At 39.4% G+C, this 23,528-nt stretch overlaps 1 protein-coding gene across 4 annotated transcripts in view; it reads left to right on the forward strand.

Moving 5' to 3' along the window:
- GRHL2 (grainyhead like transcription factor 2) overlaps positions 1 to 23,528 on the forward strand; it is a 244,470-nt gene that overhangs the window by 44,894 nt on the left and 176,048 nt on the right. For all 4 annotated transcript variants that reach the window (XM_037802653.1, XM_037802650.1, XM_037802651.1 and 1 more), the window contains exons 2-4: positions 3,290 to 3,485; positions 18,455 to 18,522; positions 21,923 to 22,313. In XM_037802653.1, the coding sequence (XP_037658581.1) occupies positions 3,290 to 3,485; positions 18,455 to 18,522; positions 21,923 to 22,313 (655 nt within the window). The remainder of the gene's footprint in view (positions 1 to 3,289; positions 3,486 to 18,454; positions 18,523 to 21,922; positions 22,314 to 23,528) is intronic.

The following is a 23,528-nucleotide window of genomic DNA, read 5'->3' on the forward strand; positions in this document are numbered from 1 at the left end:
CTGTATTTGATGCTACACAGAAAAGCTACACGAAGGATATTTAAATAGTTGACCAGAACAGAATGAGAACTGCCATTATGGAGGAACAGATGGATGAACAACTTCAGAAAATGTTCCTAACTTTGGTAAAAGCTGCTCTGTGAAACTTTGCTTTCTTACATCTTACATTTTTGCTCAGTGTACCGGAGACTTTATTATGTTTTTATTAAACCGAGCTTCATTCAACAGTGCTCTGTACTGGAGAGATTATAGTCTATGAAGAAAAAAAAAACCAGTCATTACACAGTTAAAGGAAAGAGCATAAAAGGCTCCTCTGGCCATTAAAAATGTAAAAGAAACAACTAATAAAGTTGTGCTCTCCTGGAGTATTTGTTTGCATTGAACATGTAAGGATGCATCAACCATTTAATCAGAAGGGGAAGGTTGAGGAATCTCCTAAATCTGTGAGTGAACATTTGTGCTGGGAACAGATGAAATCAGCAATCTGGGAACCCAGCAGAAGGGTGTAGGCCCTTTAAGAAGGAAGAGTCAAGGAAAAATCTCTCCAGTGAATCAGGACATTCCTTAGTGTAAATCAAGGGATGGCTCTTATCCTTCACCTTGGCGCTTCCTGCTAAACTTTTGGAACTTAGCCAGAGTTTTGTAATTAATACTGCCACCACAAAAAACAACCACCCCAGCCCTCCCCCAACACAGCAATATGTGCTTTTCTCAGGCATGAAAAAGAATAAAATCTCATGATCATCAATCGTGAAGACGTTGCAAATAACGTGAAGCTCTTCATTCCCTTCCTGCAGGACTGAGCATTTTAGGAAAGGGCCCTCATGGGCAACGATCAGGGTTCCAAATCCTGTATTTCACCCTCCAAGTGAAGGCTGAAGACCAGGCACCCAGGGGAGCCCCAGCTAAGCGGCTGTACCAAGTGGGAGGGGTAGAGTGGGGGTGTCTCTGTCACAGCCTGGGCTCACCGTCTCTGACTTCCTAGCTCTTTCCAAAGGCCTCATTTCTTCTGCTTTTAGAATTCCTCTCTTAGGAGTCCACCATCTCCTTTTTCAAAATCCCATCCTGTCCTTATAACATGTCCTTTACAACATGGAAATGCTATTTTACTGTTAGATCAAAATATGTAAATTTCCCTAGCTGACTCTCCAAAATAAATATCAGTGTGCACCTTTTGTAAGAAAATTCCATTATTCTGTATTACCAAAATATTTTTCACTTTATAAAATACTTCCGGCATCTCCCCATTTCAACACTGACCAGCATATTCCCACCTGTCCTTCAGATCTTTATGAAACTTTGCTTCCTCGTTGATCTGCCTTTTAGGTTAATGTCCATCATTTACCCTCATGACACTCTGTTTCCCTTTCTCACACTCATCGCCCTGGTGGTAGCTGTGCTGTCTTCTCCGCTAGACTGCAAGCTGCGAGTGGTAAGGGACAGGGTCTGTCTCCTTCACCGTAACATCTTCTATCCTCAAGACCTAGCACAATGTCTGGCACCTTTTGGACATTCAGTAAATACTTATGGAATCTTGCTAAATGAAAAACTCTAATTTCCTTATTATTAATGATTAGCATTTTAAAATTTTAAACTTTACCAAAAATTCATATACACACAGATATTACAGGAACATGGAACTATACAGTGACAGTAATACCTGCCATTTGTATAGCACTGGATGGTTTGCAGAATTTTATATTACCAATTATTTCACTTGATTCTCACAATCACATTGTGAGGTAAGAAAGACAGGCATTGCTATCCCTATCCCTATCTAATAAGGCATAAAGACTGGAGCTCAGACATCTACTTGGCTTTCTGCATCTGTAAGTGGCGAGCAAGTACTTAATTCCAGGGCTGATGCTACTTCATGCCCCATACTGTATAATGGTTAGGACTTTTCTCTTTTATTTCCCTTTTAACCCAATTCATTTGCAATTGGATCATTATTTTCTGTTCTCCCAGTTAATTCCACCAAACCACTGGCACAAAGAACTCAAATTAGGGTTCTATTTGTGGGTTTTCCATCTCCTCCTTCCCTTTCCCTAAATATCTCTTATCAATGTCACTGTCATTTTCTAACATTACACCAATGCATGGCATCATGCCAGCTTATAAAAGGCCCTCGATACATTTTTTGTTGAGAACTCCAGTTCTCCATCACAAAGTGAGCTTAGAGACCATCTATCATTTGGAAGGTCCTATATGAATGTCAGCAGAAAGCGACCTCTTTTAGAACTGAACGACCGTCAGGAGGCCCCTGGTGGCTGAATGTCTGCTGATTAATGTAGGTGTTGCCTTCTCTAGTCCTGTCCCTTGTCTGTGTCCTGTTATTATGTGCAGACATAGGTGTCTCACTGTTCCACTTCAGTTCCATTTCAATGAACAAACAAAAGAAGGCAAGGAGATGAGTGCCAAAGCCTCTCCAGGCTCCTTTACTTAGTGTCTGGAGTCTGGTTCCAGTTGCTGAGGACTGTCATGGTCCTTGTGTGTTTGGGTCATTGTCATATCTGCCTTAAGAAATTACCTTGTTAGTCAATCAGTGCTTCACCCAGAGTTGACTTGGTTAGGACTGATAATGACTTCAACCCCTTTCCATCTCTGATAAAAATTCTCCGGATACACTCCTCACACTCCATGATGATCTTTATAACCTGTAGCTTCTGTGGCATTTAAATATAGTAGGATCCTGTGGCAACACTAATGTTCTTATATAGAGTCTGTCTCTTTACTTTTGCTTCATATCCTTATTATGCAGCATATCTGTGATATGGTTTGTTTGCAAAGTGTCTTATATTGCCTTTTTAAATTAAGAGACTTGGACTGGTCTATAATTTGCTAGCTATTTCATGCATAGATTAAACCAGATAAAATGGTTTTTAATAACCACTGTAGTATTGATTAAATTTAATGTAGTACACATATTTTCAATTAGAATTCAGTTAAGTAAAACCTGTTCTCTCATGGGTTTACATTCTAGTATTCATTAATGAAGAATGATTAAATTAAATTACTTGGCTCCTAGAATGATTGGATATGGAAAATCAAGTTTGAGGGGGACTGATTTAAACTCCATTTCACTTGTCATAGACAGTGAAAAAAATGCATCAGTGGCTTTAGAAGTGCAACTGTGGCTGTACTTTAGTTTTTTATGCTTTCCTTCTCTTTCCCCCCCAATCTGGGGGGAAGAACAAATTAATACTTGTAACCATATAACGGGTGTGGTTTAGTGGGAAAAAGGATCATTTCTCTGCCAATGAGACTTACCTTTGTCTTGCCTTCCCAGTAACAAACGACTGGTGGCTTTAGTGCCCATGCCTGGTGACCCTCCGTTCAATACCCGAAGAGCCTACACCAGTGAGGATGAAGCCTGGAAGTCATACTTGGAGAATCCCCTGACGGCGGCCACTAAGGCAATGATGAGCATTAATGGTGACGAGGACAGTGCTGCTGCTCTTGGCCTCCTGTACGACTACTACAAGGTACATGGATCCCACACCCTCTGTCCTGCCCTCTTACCACCTCCCTACCTTCCCTCACTGGCAGGAAGAGAGACATGGCCTCCTAAACTCAGAGGAGACGGATTCTTCATCCCAGGCCAGACAACCAATAATGTGTCCACACTTGCTATGGGATTCAGCCCCTTCTTCTTCCCGTTCTCATTACCTCCCTGCTTTCCCATCTGTGGAAGCACCACCCACCCAGGGGACATTTTCAGTTTTGCATGGTTGTTTCTTGTATCCTTTGTTCACATGCATACATATTACTTACGAAATTCCAATTTAACGTCATATTGCAAATACTTCCTTGCAGCCATTTTTTAACTTTGTGATTATTATTTTTGGTGTATGAAAAATATTACACTGTGTAGCTGTATCATAATGTAGTTAGCCATTACCCAGTTGTTGGGTATTTAGGTTGCTCCTAGATTTTTCAGTTTTATAAGAAACATTATAGTGAACACATTTGTAGATCTCTTTTGCAGCAATTCCAAAACCTAATTTTGTTACAACCCTAACTGTCTCTATTTGTTTTAATGGGAAGTAATTTTTTTTTTTTTAAACTCAAAACAAAATGAATGTAATTGACTTACATTAACAAAAATACCTGCCATAACGAACTTATAAAATAGGATCATTTCAGGAATTTGAATAAGAGACAATACTTAATCTTAACTATAAAACTATACCTGGTATGACCTGCTCTCTTAGGATCTAGTACCAGTGAAGTGTAAAAAATCAACAAGTATTTACTGAATGAGGAGATTTAGTGCCTGCTTTGATTGTAAACACCTGTGGCTTATGCTGGGAATTGGCACAAAGGTGAGAATGGCTGTGTGTATTTTGCTGGTTGGGCACAAAGAACTCCAATTTTAGAGTAAGAACTGAATCCATGTCCCACCAGCACACCTCCATCATGAGAAACTCATAAGAACTTGAGACAAAATTCACCCCAGAGGCACTTTTAGTACTTTTCAGTTCCCACTTCCTATTTTCTTCTGGCTTTCTGTATCTTTTCAGTGCTCCCTACTTCTGCACTTTTAATTGTCTCCTGTCTCTTTCCTAAGCCAGAGTTTTCATGCTTTCTAAAGATCTACCACCACCGCCATAAACCTGAGCTCCTCACCCAGGCCTACCCTTCTGCTAAAATTCTCTAAAATTACTCTTTCCTTTTCCAACCCCTTCTCATTTTCCTTATGAAAACACCCTGTGAGGCTTCCTCTGCAGGGAGAAAGAAAGCAAAGCCGGCCCCATGTGAGAGATGAAGGTGTGAGTGATGGACAGGTTGGCTCTTCCAGGGTATTTTAATGAGGATATTATGAACTTAAAAGAACAACAACAACAAAGAACCCTTGCATCTTTTGTAGTTAGAAAGTGCTGGAGAAATGTATGAATGGGATGCTCCACGGTGCCCCTGCCAGCCTGGATCCATCGTTTTTCCCTCTGGTGGTCACCTCTGGTGAAGGGTGAGACTCCCAACATGGCGCCTGACAAGAAAGAAGGGCCTTTGACCTTGGGGGGCTTGGGCTTCAAATGCAAAACACAGGGTGGAAGGATGTTCTGGGGCCTAAGTTACATTTCACTTAAGTAGGACAGTTTCCTCTAGAGAATGCATTACAGATAGCACCTGTAAAACAAAGATGGTTTCATAGTAGGCTTGCTTTCTTCTTTTCTTTATTTGCAGTAGTTGTATATTTTTAATCCTTCTTTTAACTAAAGAGCTCTTCTGAAAAACACAAGGATAAATTCTTGGAATGAAAATTTTCAAAATTTACTGAGGATTGTACAGATTAGACAGCTTTGTGTACCAGGCCATTTCTTTTTCTTTTTTTTTTTTAATCTTTTTTTTTGTTAGAGAAGTTGCGGGTGTACAGAACAATCATGCATAAAATACAGAATTCCGATATACCACCCTATTATTATCGTCTTGCATTAGTGTGGAACATTTGTTACAACCGATGAAAGCACATTTTTATAATTGTATTAATAACTTCGGTCCATGGTTTAACTTAGGGTTCACTGTTTGTGCAATGTAGTCCCATGGATTTTTTTTTTTAATTCTGTTTCATCCATGGTATACAATCAACTGTTCACAGTACGATCATATAGTTACGCATTCATCACCACAATCTATTTCTGAACATTTTCCTTACATCAGAAAGAATCAGAATAAGAATAAAAAATAAAAGTAAAAAAAGAACACCCAAACCATCCCCCCATCCCACCCTATTTGTCATTTAGTTTTTCACCCCATTTTTCTACTTGTCCATCCATACACTAGATAAAGGGAGTGTGATCCACAAGCTTTTCACAATCACACTGTCACCCCTTGTAATCTACATTATTACACAATCGTCTTCAGGAGTACAGACTGCTGGGTTGGAGTTTGGTAGTTTCAGGTATTTACTTCTAGCTATTCCAATACATTAAAACCTAAGAGGTGTTATCTATGTAGTGCATAAGAATGTCCACCAGAGTGACCTCTTGACTCCATTTGAAATCTGTCAGCCACTGAAAGTATTTCGTCTCATTTTGCATCCCCCTTTTGGTCAAGAAGATATTCTCAATCCCACAATGCCGGGTCCAGATTCATCTCTGGGAGTCATACCCTGTGCTGCCAGGGAGGTTTACACACCAGGGAGTCGGGTCCCATGTAGGGGGAAGGGCAGTGAGTTCACCTGTTGAGGTGGCTCAGTTAGAGAGAGAGAGAGGGCCACATCTGAGCAACAAAGAGGTACTCAGGGGGAGACTCTTAGGCACGATTATATGCAAGTTCAGCCTCTCCTTTGCAGTAATGAGCTTCATAAGGGCAAGTCCCACGATAGAGGGCTTGGCACATCAAACTGCCAGTCCCAGTGTTTGTGACAACATCAACACCAGTCCAGGTGAGGAAGTCCAACAGTTCTGCACCTTCCCCCAGCTCCTCGGGGGGGCGAGGGGGAGGCCTGTAAATGTATGTTTTATTCTCTGCCCACATTACTTTGGGATGTGTCACTATTTCACTCTAACCTATACTAACCTACTGTATCTCACTTCCTATTCAAAGTTCCATGTAATTCTGGTGTTTGAACAAACTGACTGTAGAGTTGTGCTGTTTAGAAAATATAGATCCTGCACCAAATAGACATCTCTTCCCTTGGTCTCACATGGAAGTTGAAGTTCTAAAACACAGTCAGTTTCAACCTTTACCCTTTGGCCCAGTTTGCACTTGTCTTAACCAGATCTGCTTCATTCATATCACTAATTGAAGTCTGGGATCTTTTTCAGCTTTTTTTTAACAGTGGCTGTATGCACTAATACTGACATTCATATCTGCCAAGCTCTAGCTATGAGTTTCAGGTGTCTCAGAGATACACATTGTTCCAGAGACCAATCAGGTTATACACTAAGGGATCAGCATCTCAAAGTTTAGAGATAGGCATTACAATTCAGGAATAGAGTTGACTGCTGTAAGAGCTTACAATCTAGGGACCATTAGAATAGTCATGTCCATGTTAGGCTATGCTCTAAGATTCAATTCTGAGTTTACACATTGTAGTTAGTCCATATTGGTGAGGCATTATAGTGTTTGCCTTTATTTCTGGCGTACTTCACTCAAATGCTGTGTACAGGATCCATCCACCTCGTTGTGTGTCTCACAGCTTCACTCCTTGTAGTTGCTCAGTATTCCACTGTATGCAAACGCCACAGTTCACCTTTCTGTTCCTCAGTCTATGTACCCTTAGGTCACCTGCACCCATTGCAAATCATGATTGCTGCCTCCATGAACACCAGTTTGCAAATGTCTATTCATGTCTCTGCTCTCAGATCTTCAAATGACATACCCCATAATGAGGTTGTAGGACCTTACGGTCCCCACATACTTAACTTTTTGTGGAACCACCACACTGACCTTCGGAAAGGCTACACTATTCTACTTGCTCATCAACAGTAGATAGGTACATCCCTCTCACCATGTTTTCTCCAACACTTTTACTCCTATATATTTTTTTCCTACAATTTTATAGAGTTATATTCACATACCATACATGTATCCACAGTGTACAATCAGTTGTTCATGGTATCATCATAAAGTTGTACATTTATCACCACAATCAGCACTTGAACATATTGATTACTACAAGAAAAATTGTTTTTTTGTTTTTTTTTCCACAATAATAAGAAAGATGATAAAAAGAAAAATAACATGTCATACAATACAATATGATAGTAAGGACAGGAAATAACACCACTACCAAGAATCCCATGTTCCGCCCCTATATCCCCCTCTCATATACACTTAGCATTGGCATATTGCCTTTGTTAACATTTAATGGAAGTATATTACAATGTTACTGTTGACCATAGATTCCAGTTTGCTTTGATTATGTTTTTTCCCAAATGCCATCCCTTTTTCAACACTCTACATGGTTGACATTCATTTGCTCTCTGACATGCAAAAACATTTTTATATTTGTTTTTTTAGTAACAGTCATTGGCCACTCCAGTTTTTGCCAAGTTATACAGTTCCGGTCTTTATCATCTATCTTTGCTTCTGGTGTCATACATTCTCCTATCCCACCTCTTTCAGCTTTACTCACAGACATCTTTGTTCGGTGTACTTACAATACTGTGCTACCATCACACATTATTATGCTATCTATTTCTGGATCTATACAATCAATCCTGCTAAACATTCTGTAGTCCTTCAGCATCAAATGCCTGATCTCTACTTTCTTCCTATCTCCTGGTTGCCAGGCCATTTCCTGATGGTACAGCTTCCTTGGACTTTTGTGTTACTACGCAATGTTTGGAAGTGGTCTCATCCTTAGAAAGAAGTTGCAAAGTGAGCAATTGAATGCTATATTTTTCTTTAAAATAAAAAAAAATTTAAAACTTGACAGTTTTATTGATGTCTAAAAATCTGTTAACATGTCACTGAAGTGACCCTGATTTAATCACTTGGGTTATTGCACCTTTTTGGGTAACTTTTATGTTAAATTGATATGTCCATTACTAGTTTTTATAAGGCTTTGAAGAAAATGTATTAAGATACAATTTGAAGAAATATATTGTTTTTATTTTTTTAAATAGATTTTATTCTGTCATTGTGAAAACGACATTATTTCAGATGGCAATTCTTTTGTATTAATGAAAGAGAGAAGCTTACCGTGAAACAATAATAGTAATTTATGAAAGCAATGTATTTTGTTTCCCATAAGTTAATAGTGAAGTTTTAGTAAATATGGTACCCATATTCCCTCTTCTCTTGCACATTTGCTAACATTTAAAGGAAAGTTGAAATTGCTTTCTGTAAATATTTTGAAATGAACAAAATGCAAGTACTAGCCAAGTCTATAACTCTGTTCAATTAATATTGTCTGTGATTAATTTATTAAATTAGGATATAAAATATGTAAATAGAATATTTTCTGAGACTTTGTGGACTAATAAAATTATATGCCTTTTTTTAAAATTTTTATTTTGAAATAAATTCAATCTTACAGTAACAGTTGCAAAAATAATACACACCCCATACACAGAACTCCAGCATAATCCAACCCCCCTCCACCGATACCCTGATCTACCAACTTTAATATTTTGTCACTTTACCATTTCTTTCTTTCCCTCCCTCCCTCCCTCCCTATCTATCATACATCATCTATTGCTTGTCTTCTGAACGTATCAAAGCAAGTTGCACACATCCTTGAACAAATAATATAATTCACATATACATTTCCTATGAACAAGAATATTCATTTATGTAATCACATTAAGTGTAGTTAAGAAGTTCAAGAAATTTAATACTGATATAAAGCTTACATTCTGTATTTCATTTTTTTTCTTATGTCCCAATTGTGTCCTTTTGAGCCTTTTCTCCTCTATTTTTTTTTTTATCTCATCCAGGATCATCTGTGGCATTTACTTGTCATTATCTATTTAGACTGTCTTTTTTTTCAATTGTGGAAACACATATACAGAATAAATTCCAACCCCTCCCAAGCATTCCATTTAGTGGGATTAATCACATTCACAATGTTGCAATGCCATCACCATCCCACCGTCCATTACTTGAAATTTCCCTTCACCCCAAACAGAAACCCTACACTCATTTCTTATTAACTCCCCATTGCCCCTTCCCCTACTTCTTGTAACCCCTACTCTACTTTTCATCTCTATGATCGTATTCTCTGATACTTTCTTTGTATTTACCGTGGGGCTTAAATTTAACATCTTAAGTCTATAACAATCTTGTTTTCTTTGATACCAACTTAACTTCAATAGGACACATAAACTATGTTCCTTTACTCCCTCATTCCCCCACCTTTATATAGTTCTTGTCAAAATTTACATTTTACATTGAGTCCAAAACCACTGATTTATCATTACACTTTATGTATTTTAGATCCTGTAGGAAGTAAATAGTGGAGTTACAAATCAAAAATACCATAGTATTGGTATTTATATTTACCATGTGATCTTTACTGGAAATCTTTATTTCTTCATGTGGTTTCAATTGTTTAGTGTCCCTTCCTTTCAGCCTGCACAATTCCCTTTAGCATTTCTTATAAGACTGATCTACTACTGATGAAGTCCCTCAACTTCTGATTATCTGGGAATGTTTTCATCTCCCCCTCATTTTTAACCTCCAGGTGTTTGTGAATTTTCTAAGTCTCTGATGATTATTGGCTTCTATTTCTATTCCATTGTGGTCAGACAATGTGCTTTGAATAATTTCAACTTTTTTAAATTTATTGAGGCTTGTTTTATGTCCCAGCCTATGGTCTATTCTGGAGAAAGTTCCATGATCACTAGAGAAGAATGTGTATCCTGGTGATTTGGGATGAAATGTTCTACATATGTCTGTTAAATTTCTCATTATTTCTCTCTCATTTCTTTGTTTCTCTGTCAGTAGGGCTCCCTTTAGTATCGGAAATAGAGCAGGTCTTTTATTAGCAAAATCTCTCAGCATTTTTTTTTTTTAATTCAGTTTTATTGAAATATATTCACAAACCATGCAGTCATCCATGGTATACAATCAACTGTTCACAGTATGATCATATAGTTATGCGTTCATCACCACAATCTATTTCTGAACATTTTCCTTACATCAGAAAGAATCAGAATAAGAATAAAAAATAAAAGTGAAAAGAGAATACCCAAACCATCCCCCCATCCCACCCTATTTGTCATTTAGTTTTTCTCAGCATTTGTTTGTCTGTGAAAAATTTAAGCTCTCCCTCAAATTTGAAGGAGAGTTTTGCTGGATAAAGTATTCTTGGTTGGAAATTTTTCTCTCTCAGAATTTTAAATATGTCATGCCACTGCCTTCTCACCTCCATGGTGACCACTGAGTAGTCACTAGTTAGTCTTATGTTTTTTCTTTTGTATGTGGTGAATTGCTTTTCTCTTGCTGCTTTCAGAACTTGCTTCTTCTCTTCAGTATTTGACAGTCTGATCAGAATATGTCTTGGAGTGGGTTTATTTGGATTTATTCTATTTGGAGTTCGCTGGGCATTTATGCTTTGTGTATTTATATTGTGTAGAAGGTTTGGGAAGTTTTCCCCAAAAATTTCTTTGAATACTCTTTCTAGATCTTTACTCTTCTCTTCCCCTTCTGGGACACCAATGAGTCCCAGAATGTTTTATTTTTTCTATCATATCCCTGAAGTCCATTTCGATTTGTTTGATTTTTTTCCCCATTCTTTCTTTTGTTCTTTCATTTTCCATTCTTTGGTTCTCAAGGTTGCTGAGTTGTTGTTCAGCTTCCTCTAGTCTTGTACTGTGGGTATCCAGAATCTTTTTAATTTGGTCAGCAGTTTCTTTTATTTCCATAAGATCATCTATTTTTTTATTTACTCTTGCAAGTTTTTCTTTATGCTCTTCTAGGGTCTTCTTCATGTCCTTTATATCCTGTGCCATCCTCTTCTGCTTGTCCTTTATATCCTGTGCCATGCTCTCATTGTTTGTCTTTAATTCTTTGATTAATTGCTCCAAGTACTGTGTCTCCTCTGATCTTTTGATTTGGGTGTTTGGGTTTGGGTTATCCGTATCATCTGGTTTTTTCATATGCTTTAACATTTTCTGTTGTTTTTGGCCTCTTGGCATTTGCTTTACTTGATAGGGTTCTTTTAGGATATGAAGGATTATTCAGACACCAATCTCTAATTTGTCAGATCTACAGCTTGGTGGTGTACACTTTCTCTAACTAACCAGCAGATGGCATCCGCGAGTCACCTATTCCTTTCAAGTCAGTTCTCCCCAGTTTTGTCTTTGTGGTGTGTGGGGGTCTGGTTCTTGTGGGGTTCAATTGGTGCACCAAATTTGGGTGTGTTGTTGGTACTGTCCGCCCTGAATGTGGGGCGTGTATCTGAGCGGTTAGGGAGGCAGGACAGCTTTAATAATCAAACCTCCCAGGTGTTCCTGGAGACTTAAGGCTGTTGCAAGAGTCTAAACCTTCATTTCAGTCTTGCCACAGATTTTCTGCTGCTGACCCACAAGTCCTTGGTATTGGCGTAGGGTCCCTGGGATTTCCAGGTGGGTTCCTCTTCCCAGCCGTGCCCTTCTAGGACCTTTGCTGAGGGAAGGCTGTGCTGTGTCACAAGTGTGCACCATCCCTCAAGGGAAGCCCTGGGCTGCCAGGCCGTGCAGGGGTGTTCCCAGCCTGCTGTAAAGACGGCTGAATGGGGTGTGTTAATTTCCCCCTTTTCGCACAGCTCCACCTTCCCCACTCTGGGACAATTAGCTGTGGGTGCGCAAAAGGCTATTGTCCACGCCCGATATTGTGACTTGTGTGTGGTATTGCCGGAAACACTTCCTGTCACACTGGGTCCCTTGGCACGGCTCTGGGCTGTGGCTCCTGCCCCAGGCAGGAGTGTTCCCAGCCCGCCGGGAAGATGGCTGCAAGGGGAGTGGTTTTTTTCCCCTTTTGGCTCTCCTCTGCCCTCCTCGCTCCAAGACAACTAGCAGTGGGTGCACGAAAGGCTATCTTCCACGCCAGATATTGAGGCATTTGCACAGCCCGTTCCTGCTGCGCTTCACTGCGTGGTTCTCGCTGCCGTATCTGCAGCCGCTTTTGGGTTTTTTTGAAAAAGAACTAGTCCGCCTCCAAACACCAACCCCCAGTTTCCCCACACTGCAGCATGGCTGCTGAACATTCAGCAGGCTCACTCACTCGTTTCAGAAAGCAGACTCCCAGTTTCACCAAGTGCATGGTCCCTATGGATTTAGCAGACCTTGCCCAGCTGGTGCATCGCTGGAACTGGTGTTCTGGGTGACTTTCTGGCCTCTATTTAGTATTTTTCACGGAGGTGTTTTTTGGCCCTGTCTCTCCTAGCCACCATCTTAGGTTCTCCTCCTGCCTTTTTTCATTTTACATAAGGTTTACTATATTTTTGCTTGAAACATTTTAATTCTGTAGAAAGAATTAGTCTTGTTTCCAAAAGCTTTTATTTTCAAATGGTCATGTTGAATCCTTAGTTCTCCTGATATTCACAGCTTATAAATGCTGGTGTTAAAGTTATAACACAGTTAAATCTAATTTGAGTTTAGAACTTTTCTGTAGTAATGTGCTAATTAAAAAGAGAGATCCTATTTTTTGAGCATAAACCTTGGGAAGTTAAATTGTTGTAACAGTTACTGCCACATTTTCATTTAAATTCTATACAGTTTGTACTTCTTTGAAAGTGCTACTGGATTATTTTTGTCAAATACACCATTTTTCTTCACTCCTAAGGCTGGGTGCATTGCCCTGAGGTTTCAGTAAGAAGCTCTATCCAGAGAGGAGTGGTCTGACAAACAATAGGCTCTCAAGAAATGGTGGTCGCTGTCCTTGGAAACTGGCAAAGGCAAATCTTTGCATAACACTTTGTGGATTTCAAAGTCTTTTCACCTGTATTCTTTAACCTTCACCCCAGGATCACTGCAGTGAAGACTGCCAGGTTTTATATTTTATAGTTTAGGCATCTAAGTGGTATTTACCCAAGATCACAGGACAATTATGTAAGAATCCTAATATCCATTCCATTACACGCTACACTATTTTTAAAATGCCTTTTTTGAGCCCACTTGAAAGTAGGTTCAAATTTTTAAAAATATATTTGAAGCTTAATTTGTTTTTAACTAATCAAATGGTGTTTATTTTTGCAAAAACAAAAAATTGATATAATCTCTCAAAATTTAGGAGCTCAAATCCTAGCTCAGTTTTTATCTGGTTTAATTTAATTACCAGTAGCAGCTCCAAAGTCAGGCGTGACTTTTCGTTGAATTTCAGGCTGTGTATTCATGACAGAAAAATATGACAGATTCAGTGAGTCAGATCGTTTAAAAAGTGGTTTGATTTACTTTAACTTACTTTGTTTTTCCACGGAGGTTACTCGTGGTCTGTAATCATCTGGTTCCAGCTCTGGTGAGGATGTGCTCCCCTGGTGGTTGGTTCTCATCTGTTTTGCTGACCTGGTACTGTTGGAAACTAGTTTGTTGGTTTATTTGTCCATCCATCTATCCATCTACCCATCCATCCAACAAATATTCACTCATCAACCAGCGATGGTGACAGACAGTATGGGAGTGGATTGGATAGCCAAAGGTAGATGGAGCCTGGTTCAACCCCTCAGACAGGTCGTAGTCCAGGGCGGACACGGTCCTATAAACCAGAAGCCATAATGCATTATGGTAAGATCTGTAACAGGAGTGTGTTCCAGGAGCCCTGGGGGATGTGACCAACTCCCTGAGACTTCTCAGGAGGCTTTCCAGAGGGAGCAATGGCCACCCTACTAGAAAGGCAGAGGAGGGTGCACAGAGCGGGAGAGAATATTCAGGCAAATGGACAGGAAGTGAGAAACATGGGGTATAAAATAGCAGGTTGCACTCGGTGGAATCCAAGCCATCAGTAGTGCTGAACTGTGGAGAGTAAGTGAGGAAGAGGAGGGAGATAGGTCAGGAAGGCAGCCACTCACTGTCTTCTGAAGAGTCCTGCCAGGCCAGGCTGGTAGGCCTGATTTTTTTTTTTTTTGACTTGTTTCTTTTTCCTTTTTTTAAAATACAATTTTATTGAGATATAGTCACATACCATACAATCATCCAAAGTGTACAATCAGTTGTTCACAGTATCATCATATAGTTGTACATTCATCACCACAATCAATTTTTTGAACATTTTCATTTCTCCAAAAAATAAAAATAAGAATAAAAATAAAAGTAAGAAAGAACACCCAAAACATCACATATTCCTCCTCCCCCCATTATTCATTTACTTTTTATTCCCCTTTTTTCTACTCATCTGTCCATACACGGGATAAAGGGAGAGTGAGCCACAAGGTTTTCACAGTCACACAGTCACACCGTATAAGCTACATAGTTACACAATCATCTTCAAGAATCAAGGCTACTGGGTTGCAGTTTGATAGTTTCAGGTATTTTCTTCTAGCTCTTCCAATACATTAAAAACTAAAAAGGGATAGCTATGTAATGCATAAGAATAACCTCCAAAATGACCTCTCAACTCCATTTGAGATCTCTCAGCCACTGAAACTTGATTTTGTTTCATTTCTCTTCCCTCTTTTGGTCAGGAAGACTTTCTCAGTCACACGATGCAGGGTCCAGGCTCATCCCCAGGAGTCATGTACCAAGTTGCCAGGGAGATTTATACCCCTGGGAGCCATGTCCTACATAGGGTGGAGGGCAGTGAGTTTATCTACTGAGTGGGCTTAGAGAGAGAGGGGCCACGTCTGAGCAACAAAGAGGTTCTCTAGGGGAGACTCTTAGTCACAATTATAAGTAGGCTTAGCCTCTCCTTGGCAGTAACAAGCTTCATAAAGGCAAGTCCCAAGATTGAGGGCTTGGCCTATCACAATGGTAGTCCCCAGTGCTTGCAAGAATATCAGGAATTCCCCAGGTGGGGAAGTTTAATATTTCCACATTTTTTCCCCAGGCCCTCAAGGAGGCTTTGCGAATACTTGTCATTCTCTGACCAAATTACTCTGGGATGTATTGGGGTTTCACACTAACCTGTACAAACCAACCAGATTTCACCCCCTATTCAAGATTCCATGTAACTATGGTGTCTAAATAAACTGACCATACAATTTAAATTATATAGTGTGCTACAGAAAGTATAGATTTTGTACCAAATAAACATCTCTTCCTTTGTTCTCGCATAGAAGTGGTGGGCCAGATTTTATTCTCCCAAAGAGGAGCCCAGGGTTAGGTAGCCAGCCTTGCTTTTTGCTGGATGAGTGGGTAAATAAGTGACTGTTTGCTTATGTAAAGAAATAAAAAAATAAGGAATATTTCTAAGTTGTAAAAATAAAAACAAGCAAACAGCCTTTTATTTTAATCTGGCTTTTATCTGTTAATCTTCTTGTATCTGGAAAATGCAGAAAAAGCTTAGAGAAGAAAAAAAGTCCTACAATTCTTCTACCATAACATTTGTTATCATTTCCTCCAATCCTGAAGGATTTTGAATATAGACCTGATTGATTGGAGAAATTATTTACACATAACACAGCAGCAGCAGAGGTGGTTTGGGGACAGAGAGAGCAATGGGCAATTTATTTCAATAGTCCCTATAAGACCTGAAGTAAGAAAATGAGTGGGGATTCCCGGGTTAGCAATTTATAGGAGTTCTCCCTAAGTCAGCCACTGAAACAGGCACTAAATAGAGACAAAATATTATGTTAAAAAATAATTAAGTATTTGTTTGATAAAACTTGGCAACTGATTGTGAGAGCTATTGGGGAGAGCCCTCACTAGGAGAAAGATGCCTAAGGTTATTCCTAGATCAGCCAAGGTGGAGACTACAGAAGAAATATTTTTGCGTTGAGACTGATGTGCTTTTAGAACGTATGGTGGGGTATCTGATAGATAGTTAGTAATGTGGGTCTGGAACTCAAGAGGGGGTACTGAGTTGAGAGGTCTCAGTTTCTCTAAGGAGGACTGTTTTGGAAAGCTGAAGGTTCAGAGAGGCCCCTGATTCTCTGACTGGAGTAAACCAAAAGTAAACCCACCTTTGTTGGATGGTGCTCAGCACTGTAGACTAAGGATGGTTGTCTGCTTAGAGCTTACATCAGTGCCTCTTGGTAATAATACCATTCATTTCCATGTGTTTTTGGTATTTACTGTGTTTCTGGGTATGGAATCCCTGTCTTCAATTCTGCATTTACCAGGTGATTTTGATTGATTCATTCTTCCAACAGATATTTAGGGAGAGCCTACTACATTCTAGGTGCTTGGGACATAACCATACACAATCTCATGGAGATTGCACTCTAATCACAGATACCAAAATTTAAGATGGGACTTGAAGTATGGTCAGAAATCAGCCTGGCAGAGGTATGGGGAGGATTAGGGTTTTGGGGGTGTGGGATGGACTTTGTGTGATGTCCAGAATGCCTGGAAGGTCAAGGAAAGTTGGCTGTGCCATAGCACACAGCATATTAAAGGGACCCAAAGAAAGAAAATACACCTCCTTGACTCAAGGCCCTTCGTCTCCTGACTTTTTCTCATGTCTGAAGCACATTATCTACTCACTCCTTCTTGGAGTTGGTCACACCTTCCTTATTCTGTCATACCTTCAAGCCTTTTTATAAATGGCACCCCTTGACTGGAAAGCCTTCCTCATCCACCTGACCAATTCCTGCTCAGAGCTTAGCTCCTCTGGGAAGCAACACTCTAGGCTTTCAGAGTTCCCCATGCAAAGGTCAGTTTTATCTCAGATCACAGTGCAGCCCCATGCCCCATGCCATTTTATGTTAGTTATCTTCAGTAGATGGTAGGAACTATGTTTTATTCATCTCATTTTTATCTAGCACCTAACAATACCTGATACATTGTAAACCCTCAAAATTAATGCATGAATGAAAACTTTCGATTCATTTATTTAATTTTATTTAAAAGACATTTATAAAAGACTTGCCACTCTAAGTGCATTAAAGTAATTAACTCATATAATTCTAATAGAAGTCCCATCAGGTATAATTATCATTATCCCTGTTTTACAGATGAGGAAAGCAAGACACAGTTTAGTTAGCTGTGGAGCTGAGATTTGAATGCAGGTGGTCTTTGCTCTAGATCTCTACTCTTAGCATCCCAAGTCCAACTGACTGGGCTGGATGAGTGGAAACCATGGGAATTGCATAAATGCTCTTTGATCTCAAAATAGTGAAGGCTGCTCTTTGGGTGCAAAGGAGTTTGGCTAAAAGGAAGATCTGGAGATTTAGCAAAACACCAAAACAAACAAGAAAAACTTCTAACCAATCAAACAAATCCAAACCTACTGTACATGTGTTTGAGATTATGGCAGACATATATAAACAGGGCAATTAGATGGTGGTCAGAAATACAACTGGTGTGAATGTCCCTCTCTCAAGTGTTACTTTTTCAATAATTTTTATTGTTTGCATTATGGTTGTTACGATAATAATGAAAGTGCAGTCAAAGAACATTGTGAACAAGGCATGAGCTCTGTAGAGTGGTGGTCAATGGTGGTCCTGCTGTGTTGGATGCTTGCTCCCTCATTGGCCAACATTGCAACCTCATGCCCTATTTGCTCCCCCGGATGTCAGCCTCGGAGTCCACCACCAGTCTGGAGGGTCAGTCCCCATTCTTGCACATAATGCTCGTTGTACCTGCAAGATTTACTCTCCACTCACATTGCTCCTTTCCCCCCTCACTCACTCCCAACCTGGGGAGGGCACAGGAGGTGCTTGGCCCAGGGGTGCCCAAATGTGGTCACCTGTGACAGCAGATACGGCAGAATTGTGGGTGCTCCTTGATTGTTGTGGTCCTATGTTTACCCCTTTGTCTCTAGCTTCATTGTCATTGTCACTCAGGCCAGTCAGTTTTAACCATCTCCTGGCTGTAGATCCTGGAGAACTTTCCATCTCGGTTTCTTTGCTGATGCTGGTGCCTCATCTTCACATGATCACTATTGCATATATGTCAGCCTGACAGATGATTGGTGATGTTTCCAGGTTCCTCGAGACAAGAGACTGCTGTCTGTAAGCAAAGCAAGTGACAATCAAGAAGACCAGGATAAAAGGTATGGAGTTATGCAAAGGAATATGCCTGGTGCCCCAAATAACTTGTTCTATGTTTTTTTTGAGAACAACAGTATTAAACTATAATTTTTGTTCTGGAGAGGAGTTGGGAGGTGGGAGTCAAGAAGCTTAGCCTCCTCTATCTATCTTGATCAAAACCAGATCTTTCTGTAGGAAAAGCAAATTGCAATTTTTGGTTCTGTATCTAAGGGGTCATCAGACATTCCACTCCAAGGAAGCTTAACAGAGTTGGAGGTGATATGCTGGTTGGAGCTCACTGCTGGGATTAATTTTTCTGATAAATCCCATGGCTATGGAACTGTGAGCAAGCCCTGATGGGGTGAGATACCTGAGTCCTTGGGACCCAGGGGGGCAGCAGTGATGATAGGGAGCAAGAGGCTGACATTTTCCAGGTCCTGCTACTTTTCCTTGATCCAGCCAGTGTTATTAAGCTGAGCATTTGCTGACTGCTAAGTCCTATACAAGTAATCATAGGGATCGGGGAAAAATGAGTCTAAAAATGAGTCTAATGTCGTTTAAGAGGCTACATTATACATAATGGATGAGAGACCATTTTTTTGTTAAAGCATCATTAAAAAGAGCAGCTCATTGTATTTGGCATTTTGATGGTTATTTTTGTGATTTCAGTGGTGCACCTTTAGAAAAATTGGCAGTGGTATATAAACCAAACGACTTTGTATAGACTAATTATGACCCAGTAGACTTCTGGTTAAATGTAATTTTGAAGGGTATCATTTAATTTGGAGTGTATTCATAACTTAAGGTGCCATGTGCTAACACAGTATCATTACAATGATTTGTCTTCATAAGTTGTTACTTGGAAAAATAATAGAATCTCACTATGATTCAAATAGTTTTAAAAGTATATTTAATGTACCATCTTGGTATTGCAGTTTTCTTGTCTTATAATATTTGGTACAATTATAAGTTCTATTGCAGGCAGTATCATAATCTTATTTTGTTCTAATTATTCATTTTTTGGATGTCTTTCTAAAGTTCTCTAGCATCAGCTTCTAAAGCTAATTCTGTTTTACAGAGTTGTAGTTACACTCTGGGTAATACTGAATCTATGATTTCCTGGTGATATGGTAATAGCGATTCAACTAGACTTTCATACAGAACTATAGTTTTCTTATTTATTAGTTTGTAAGAACTTTGGAAAATGCTTTGGCTCTCTGTTTCTTGTTTAGAATTCATATGTTTTGCATGAGTTAAGGATTAAGAAAGTTGACCTGAAATGGTCTTGTAACTATAGAGAAGTTTGAATATTTTGAGAAAGCCAATGAATCTGTGCATGAGTGAAGGCCATAGATGTGGAAACTGGGTAATTGTTTTGGTAGCCAATCAGTGTGGTTCAACCCTTCTAAACTCAACCTGCCAAGTATTATCCACAAGACGTTAATAATTATTCCTCCACAAAGGGTCTGGGATGAAATGGGTTTGGGAAATGCTGATTTACAGTTAAAGAGGTGAAAGTGCCCAATGGGCAGTCTTGTTATGGCAGTTGTTTTTTTTTTTTTTTTCCTCTTTTCCCAAACTGAATTTTATTATGGATTCCTTTCTTTGAGGAACACCTGTTAATATTCCATGCAATGTTCTGAACAAAGGAGTTTAGGAAATGCTGGTATAAGCAGGTTGTCTGGGTTTTGGCATCACCCAGCTAATTTGATTCAGATTAAACATAATTTCTAAATTTCCACTGCATATTATATTTAGATTCATTGTCTTGATTTGGCCATGAAACCAAGTTATTACCTAAAGCCTTATGTTTTGTTGCAGGGTGTTTACAGGCTTGTGATTTTATTCCTTCAATATTATTTTCTAGAATGATTTCTACAGATCTGTCGCAGACTCAGAGAAGTTTAGAAAGTTTTCTGTTGGCTTATTTCCATATGGAGCCACTCTTTCTTCCCTCAAGCTTCATTATGAAGTTTAATCTGAAAAATCAAAGCTAAAAATACCAAGTCCTGCTAAGTAGGAAAGCTCAGAGGCTAACGGACTTCCCTCTTTACAGAGAGGAACCACAAGGGCCCAGTTCATGGAAGAACCAATTTTATTTTAATATTTCTCTCAATGAGAGATGCCAGTAAGCCCCAGAAAGCACATGGTAGTTTGAGATGGGGCTCCATGCAAAGCACGTTTTTCTCCCCTATCATACAGAATAATCCATAAGTAAGTGAGAAGTGGTCCCAAATTTTGCTGGCCAAAGGGATTTTATTAGTGTAATCATTTTGCTATTCGCAATAATCTTTCATTAACTAGTTCCTCTTTGCTTCTGCTGTCTCCCAGAATTTCTTTGTATAAAAGAAAAGTATTTAATCCTAGTTTGGCAAGAATTAATTTTCCAAACCCTTTCCTTTCTCTCGATACCAGTCAGGAGATCTGAGATCTGAGATCTGGGAGAGCTTGTTTTACTTAAGCCCAGTGACACTACTTCCTTATGTCCCAAAGGTAATTCAATGCTAAAGATATCAACAAGCTCATGTTATTTCTTAATTGGCTAAAATATTTTAAGGATAAACTCTCATACCTTGTTTTTTTTCTGTAAGAAGTTTATCTCACAAATGGTGAAAAATATCCTCTTGACCTCCCCACCCCACCCCTTTCAAACTACTCACCATGTTTCTTTTCCACCCTTTTTTTTGATGGAGAAGGGGCTAATTTAAACTTTTTCTTTTGAAAGTTTTCAAGCATAAAGAAGAAGAGAGGATAGTATAGTTATCTCATCCTCCCTAAATATCATCCCAGATTGAGCAATGATACATTTGTGTCACACCTACACCTACTTAATCTTTTTTTTTAAATCTCCCTCCCTTCCTTTCCTTATTATTATTATTTTACACAAGTCCATGTCATCATGCCACTTCATTTCTATCTACTTCTGAACTGAATCTCTGAAAAAAAGGGCATTTTTATTATATCATCTTAAAACCATTATTATACCTAACTAATAACTACTTCCTTAATATCACCTAATGTCCAGTCCATTTCATTTGCCTCAAAAATTCCATTGCCTCGTAAGTACCTCTTTGATTTGTTCAGATCAGGATCGAAACCAGATCTACTCATCATATCTGATTATTTTGTCTTATAAAAACAGGGTCAGTAAGATGTCCTACACTTACTGATTGCTTCCTTTTGATATCAAGTTGTTCTACCTCCTGTATTTTCTGGAAGCTGGAAGTCAGATCTAAAAGCTTAATTATATTAGGGTAAGAAATATATATATATATATATATATATATATATATATTTGCAATAATACTTTTTAGATGGGCTGCATCCTTCATAAACTAAGCCTGCTTCGCTTATTTTCTTAGGAGTTGCAAAATGATGATTTTTTAATTCTAGTATGTTGGGCCGGCGGGTTTTAACACACAGAAACTGTCTTGGCGCCAGTGAAACCCAGAGTAACTTGAGTGGAGAAAACCGAGTCCAGGTCCTAAAGACTGTTCCAGTGAACCTTTCCCTAAATCAAGACCACCTGGTGAATCCAAAACGGGAGCAGTACAGCACCAGCGTCCCCGAGAGCCCAGCCGTCGTGCCCGTGTCGGGAATCACGGTGGTGAAGGCTGAGGAGTTCACCCCGGTGTTCATGGCGCCGCCGGTGCACTACGCCCGAGGAGACGGCGAGGAGCACCGCGTGGTCGTCTTTGAGCAGACTCAGTATGACGTGCCCGCCATGGCCGCCCACAGCACCTATCTCAAGGACGACCAGCGCAGCACCCCCGACAGCACTTACAGCGAGAACTTCAAGGACGGGACCACCGAGGTGAGTCCCCGCCCCTCTCACAAACATCCGGAACCTGAAGTCGGAGCCCCTAATTTTTTCTCCATTTGCTTTTTAAGTGGGATAACTGAAGCAAACTGAGTTGAGTTTTTTGTTGTTGTTGTTGTTGTTTTTAATTTTTTTTCTGTGCCTGTTTGTATCTTTCTTTATATACAGGTTAAAGTAACCATTGGTATATGTGTGGGGAGGAGTATTTTCTGTTTTTCTGGACTCTTAGCTGATAGATTCCTTTGCTTTTAGTTTTAGTCTTAAAATTAAATATTTATGAGGAATTAAAAGATGTTTCCATGGAAGCATCTTACTTTGAAAAGTTTTTGCATTGACTTTTGTTAGTTTGCAGTCTTCCAAATGGTGCAAATGGTAGCTGAAGTGAAGATGTTGCCTGCCTATTATTTTTTTCAAAATAACTATTTAAAACCTCGTCTCACTGAATAGTCAAGAAAAAGGATTTGTGTTATCAATAATCAAGTATGTGAATGTGTGTATACTTTGCACTTGACAAACAGAGACTATGCATTCTCTATTTGTAGAGAATTTATATTTGCCCATAGAACTTATGGAAACAGTCATCTTTTTTTTTTTTTTTTTTTGAGTGTACAATTTGATAATTTAATAACTGTGTACAATTGTATAATGGACACCAGAATCAACCTGTAGAAGGTTCCCCACCCTAAAATTTCCTTCAGCCTTGTTCTGGTTTGCTAATGCTGCCATTATGCAAAATACCAAAAATGGACTGGCCTTTATAAAGGGGGTTTATTTGGTTACAGATTTACAGTCTGAAGGCCATGAAAATGTCCAAATTAAGGCATCGACATGAATATACCTTCACTGAAGGAAGGCCGATGGCATCCAGAAAACCTGTTAGCTAGGAAGGCACATGGCTGGTGTCTGCTGATCCTGGGTTTGTGTTCCAGCTCCTCTTTCAGCTCCTGTGCATTCTTCAAAATGTTGCTCTTGGGGTGTTTTGTCCTCTCTTAGCTTCTCTGGAGCAAAGTGTCAGCAAAAGTATTTTCAATGGCCATCTCCAAAATGTCTCTCTTGGCTGCAGCAGCAAGCTCCTTCTGTCTGAACTCTTGTAGGGCTCTAGTAAACTAATCAAGGCCTATGCTGAATGGGCAGGACCACACCTCCATGGAAATAATCTAATCAGAGTTATCACCTACAGTTGGGTGGATCACATCTCCATGGATACAG

The sequence above is a fragment of the Choloepus didactylus genome, chromosome 14, assembly GCF_015220235.1.
Source record: "Choloepus didactylus isolate mChoDid1 chromosome 14, mChoDid1.pri, whole genome shotgun sequence".
NCBI lineage: Eukaryota > Metazoa > Chordata > Mammalia > Pilosa > Megalonychidae > Choloepus > Choloepus didactylus.